General features: G+C 45.9%; 1 protein-coding gene across 1 annotated transcript; it reads left to right on the top strand.

Moving 5' to 3' along the window:
- The first annotated feature begins 1,333 nt into the window (after positions 1-1,333).
- si:ch1073-126c3.2 (uncharacterized protein LOC555816 homolog) lies at positions 1,334-2,598 on the top strand. The gene is made up of 6 exons (XM_058057990.1): positions 1,334-1,404; positions 1,467-1,549; positions 1,662-1,776; positions 1,927-2,039; positions 2,117-2,231; positions 2,356-2,598. The coding sequence occupies exons 1-6, from the start codon at positions 1,359-1,361 to the stop codon at positions 2,529-2,531; spliced, it is 648 nt and encodes a 215-aa protein (XP_057913973.1). The 5' UTR covers positions 1,334-1,358; the 3' UTR covers positions 2,532-2,598.
- The last annotated feature ends 943 nt before the right edge of the window (positions 2,599-3,541 follow it).

Here is a 3,541-nt window from a genome sequence, read left to right as displayed (position 1 = left end):
TGGTTGTTCCCAGAGGTGTGGGTTCTCCTATGGCTCTGCAGCCCAAACTCTGAGGCATAGAGCTTTGTTGGAAATGTCGGCGATGACATTGCCGGAAAACCTATTTCAATTTTGTAGTCGGTTTTCGACTAAAATTTTCAATGAAATTGTGCCTTGGTTTACGTACATTGTCTTGGTTATTGTACAATATTGTGTGTCTATCTTTTGCTCTGCAGAACAAACTCTGAGGCACAGAGTTTTGTTGGAAATGTCGGCGATGACGTTGCCGGAAAATGTATTTCAATTTTTCTGTCGTTTTTTTACTAAAATTTTCAATGAAATTTTGCCTCGGTTTGCATACACTGTCTTGGTTATTGTACAATATTGCTTGTCTCTCTTCTGTGGTTGTTCCCAGAGGTGTGGGTTCTCCTATGACTCTGCAGCCCAAACTGTGAGGCACAGAGATTTGTTGGAAATGTCGGCGATGACGTTGCCGGAAAACCTCTTTAAATTTTTCAGTTGGTTTTCGATTAAATTTTTCAATAAAATTTTGCCTCGGTTTACGTACACTGTCTTGGTTATTGTACAATATTGCATGTCTCTTTTCTGTGGTTGTTCCCAGAGGTGTGGGTTCTCCTATGGCTCTGCAGAACAAACTCTGAGGCACAGAGCTTTGTTGGAAATGTCGGTGATGACGTTGGCGAAAAACCTCTTTCAATTTTTTAGTTGATTTTCGACAAAAAATTTCAATTAAATTTTGCCTTGGTTTACGTACATTGTCTTGGTTATTGTACAATATTGCTATGGCTCTGCAGAACAATCTCTGAGGCACAGAACTTTGTTGGAAATGTCGGCGATGACATTGCTGGAAAAGGTCTTTCAATTTTTCAGTCGGTTTTCGACTAAAATTTTCAATGAAATTTTGCCTCGGTTTGCATACACTGTCTTGGTTATTGTACAATATTGCGTGTCTATCTTCTGTGGTTGTTCCCAGAGGTGTGGGTTCTCCTATGGCTCTGCAGAACAAACTCTGAAACACAGAGATTTGTTGGAAATGTCGGCGATGACGTTGACGGAAAACGTCTTTCAATTTTTCATTCGGTTTTCGACTAAAATTTTCAATGAAATTTTGCCTCGGTTTGCGTACACTGTCTTGGTTATTGTCTCTCTTGTCTCTCTTCTGTGGTCGTTCCCAGAGGTGTGGGAAAAAATTATGCACTAAATATGAGTAATTAATTAAATGCAAATAATGCTATAAATGCTATAAAACGTTGCTTATCCTGTGCAGCTCAGGATTGGCCAAATCTGTAAACCTTGCCCCCAAAAAGCTGAGTAAATAAAAAGTCCCTGCACTGTTGTGTGTTTAGAGACCAACAGGCATGGCGACGCTAAAGACAACAGCGGCTTGGCTTTGCTTGCTAGCAGGTAAAAGATGTTGTAGGCTTACGCCTTAAGTACAGGGATTTCTAACATGTCATTTCTGGCAGTGATGCCACGCTCCAACCAGGATCAAGTTCCAGTGAAGAACTGCAGCGATCAGCTCCTGGAGGACCTATCAGCTGATCTTCAGGTACACATCTAATATTTGTCATTCCTCAAAGCTCTTCATGAAACGTTTCTGGACTTTCACATTTGATATCCGTGTCAAAAAAACAAGAAGCATTTGTCACATCAACCAACAGGTGGCGCTGGAGTGCAGCATTAGCCCGTCAGCTACGTGGTCCACACAGCAGACGGCGGCGCTGCTTCACTACATGAAGAACGTGACGGATGTGCTGCACAAGCATCAGCTGAGTGGTAGGACGACCGCAGTTGCGTTGTTACACATTCAGTGAAAACGATGAGCGTAGTTTAGCATCAAATGACATCAAATGACCTCAAGGTCGAAGAGAAAATAACCTCCAAGCTCCAGTCAGAAGAATTTTTGACAGTTCTGTTTCCGTTCAGAATGCCACGGAGCAGAACCCGTGGAATGCCCCGAGCCCCGGGTTCCCCAAAATGGAGGCTTGGTGTGCGCCACGCTGGCTAACAGGCGGTACTGCAAACCCATGTGCAACCACGTAAGTGGAGGAGGCGCCCTGGCGGGGTCAGCTGATGGGAGTACAGGAAAAATTAACATTGCCACTTTCTCTTCCAGGGTTATGACTTTGCTTTTATCAGGAGAAGCCGCTTGTTTGATGAATGCAGCGAGCACACGCGCTACAAATGGAGAAGTCAGTACATTGGCGGAAACACGCTGGCTGTTTGCAACGGTGAGGCTCTGAGTGCACCGAGTAATTGTCTCCGTGCATTTAAGTTGAATTACCTCTGCACACCTGGGCACAGAAAGCCACTCATCATCTATGAATTGCTTCTTTCGGTCTCTCCGATCTTTAGAAGCTACTATACAAGTAGCAGGAGGAAAGACGGCCTATTTTCCCAAAGACAACAGCTGCCTGGTCACCAAGACAAGCGACCACAAGCACAGTGACATCATCCGAGGTTTTACAAAGGAGCTGAAGGGTCTCCACTTGGAAGGGGACGCACGAGGGCTCTGTCTTGTTTGTGGGTGAGGCCAGCGTAGCGTAGCTCTGACAAATAAAAAGGTTCATCTCTTTTCATCACATATAGGAATTTGGTCACTCTGTGGGACTTATTCACAAACACTCATCGGGAGTTACATCTGAGTTCCTGACGAGAGTGTGGAGTTTAACAAAGTGTTACCGTACTGACTTTGTACTTAAGGAGGACAAGGGTATAAATACTTTTGAACAGGGGAGGAAATACAAATGTGGAAAAGCATGTGTCATGGCTGAGACAGACGTGCCATGGCCTGAGACAGACGTGCCATGGCTGAGACAGACGTGCCATGGCTGAGACAGACGTGTCATGGCTAAGAGAGACATGTCATGGCTGAGACAGACGTGCCATTGCTGATATGTACATTCTGTGGCTGAGACGGACGTGACATGGCCTGAGACAGACGTGCCATGGCTGAGACAGACGTGTCATGGCTAAGACAGACATGTCATGGCTGAGACAGACGTGTCATGGCTAAGACAGACATGTCATGGCTGAGACAGACATGCCATTGCTGATATGGACATTCTGTGGCTGAGATGGACGTGCCATGGCCTGAGACAGACGTGCCATGGCCTGAGACGGACGTGCCATGGCTGAGACAGACATGTCATGGCTGAGACCAACGGGCCATGGCTGAGACAGATGGGCCATGGACTAGAAATGAAATGTCATGTCCTAAGACAGACGTGCCATGGCTGAGAAAGATGTGTCATGGCTTGAGACAGACGTGCGTTGGTTGATATTGACGTGCTGTGGCTGAGACGAATGTGCCATGGCTGAGACGAACGTGTCATGGCTGAGACGAACGTGTCATGGCTGAGATGGAAGTGCCATGGCTGAACGGACGTGTCATGGCTAAGACGGGCGCGCCATGGCTGAGACAGACATGCCACGGCTGACATCAAGTGAAAAACGTTCCCCTTCTCATTCTGTGTGGAAGCGGTAAGTAATTGCCTTCCTTGTGCTTTTTTTCCCCACTCTGTTTGAAACACTTCCTTAT

This window comes from Doryrhamphus excisus, chromosome 2, assembly GCF_030265055.1.
Source record: "Doryrhamphus excisus isolate RoL2022-K1 chromosome 2, RoL_Dexc_1.0, whole genome shotgun sequence".
NCBI lineage: Eukaryota > Metazoa > Chordata > Actinopteri > Syngnathiformes > Syngnathidae > Doryrhamphus > Doryrhamphus excisus.
Note: the sequence above shows the minus strand (reverse complement) of the source record. Positions and strands in the feature narration are given on the sequence as shown.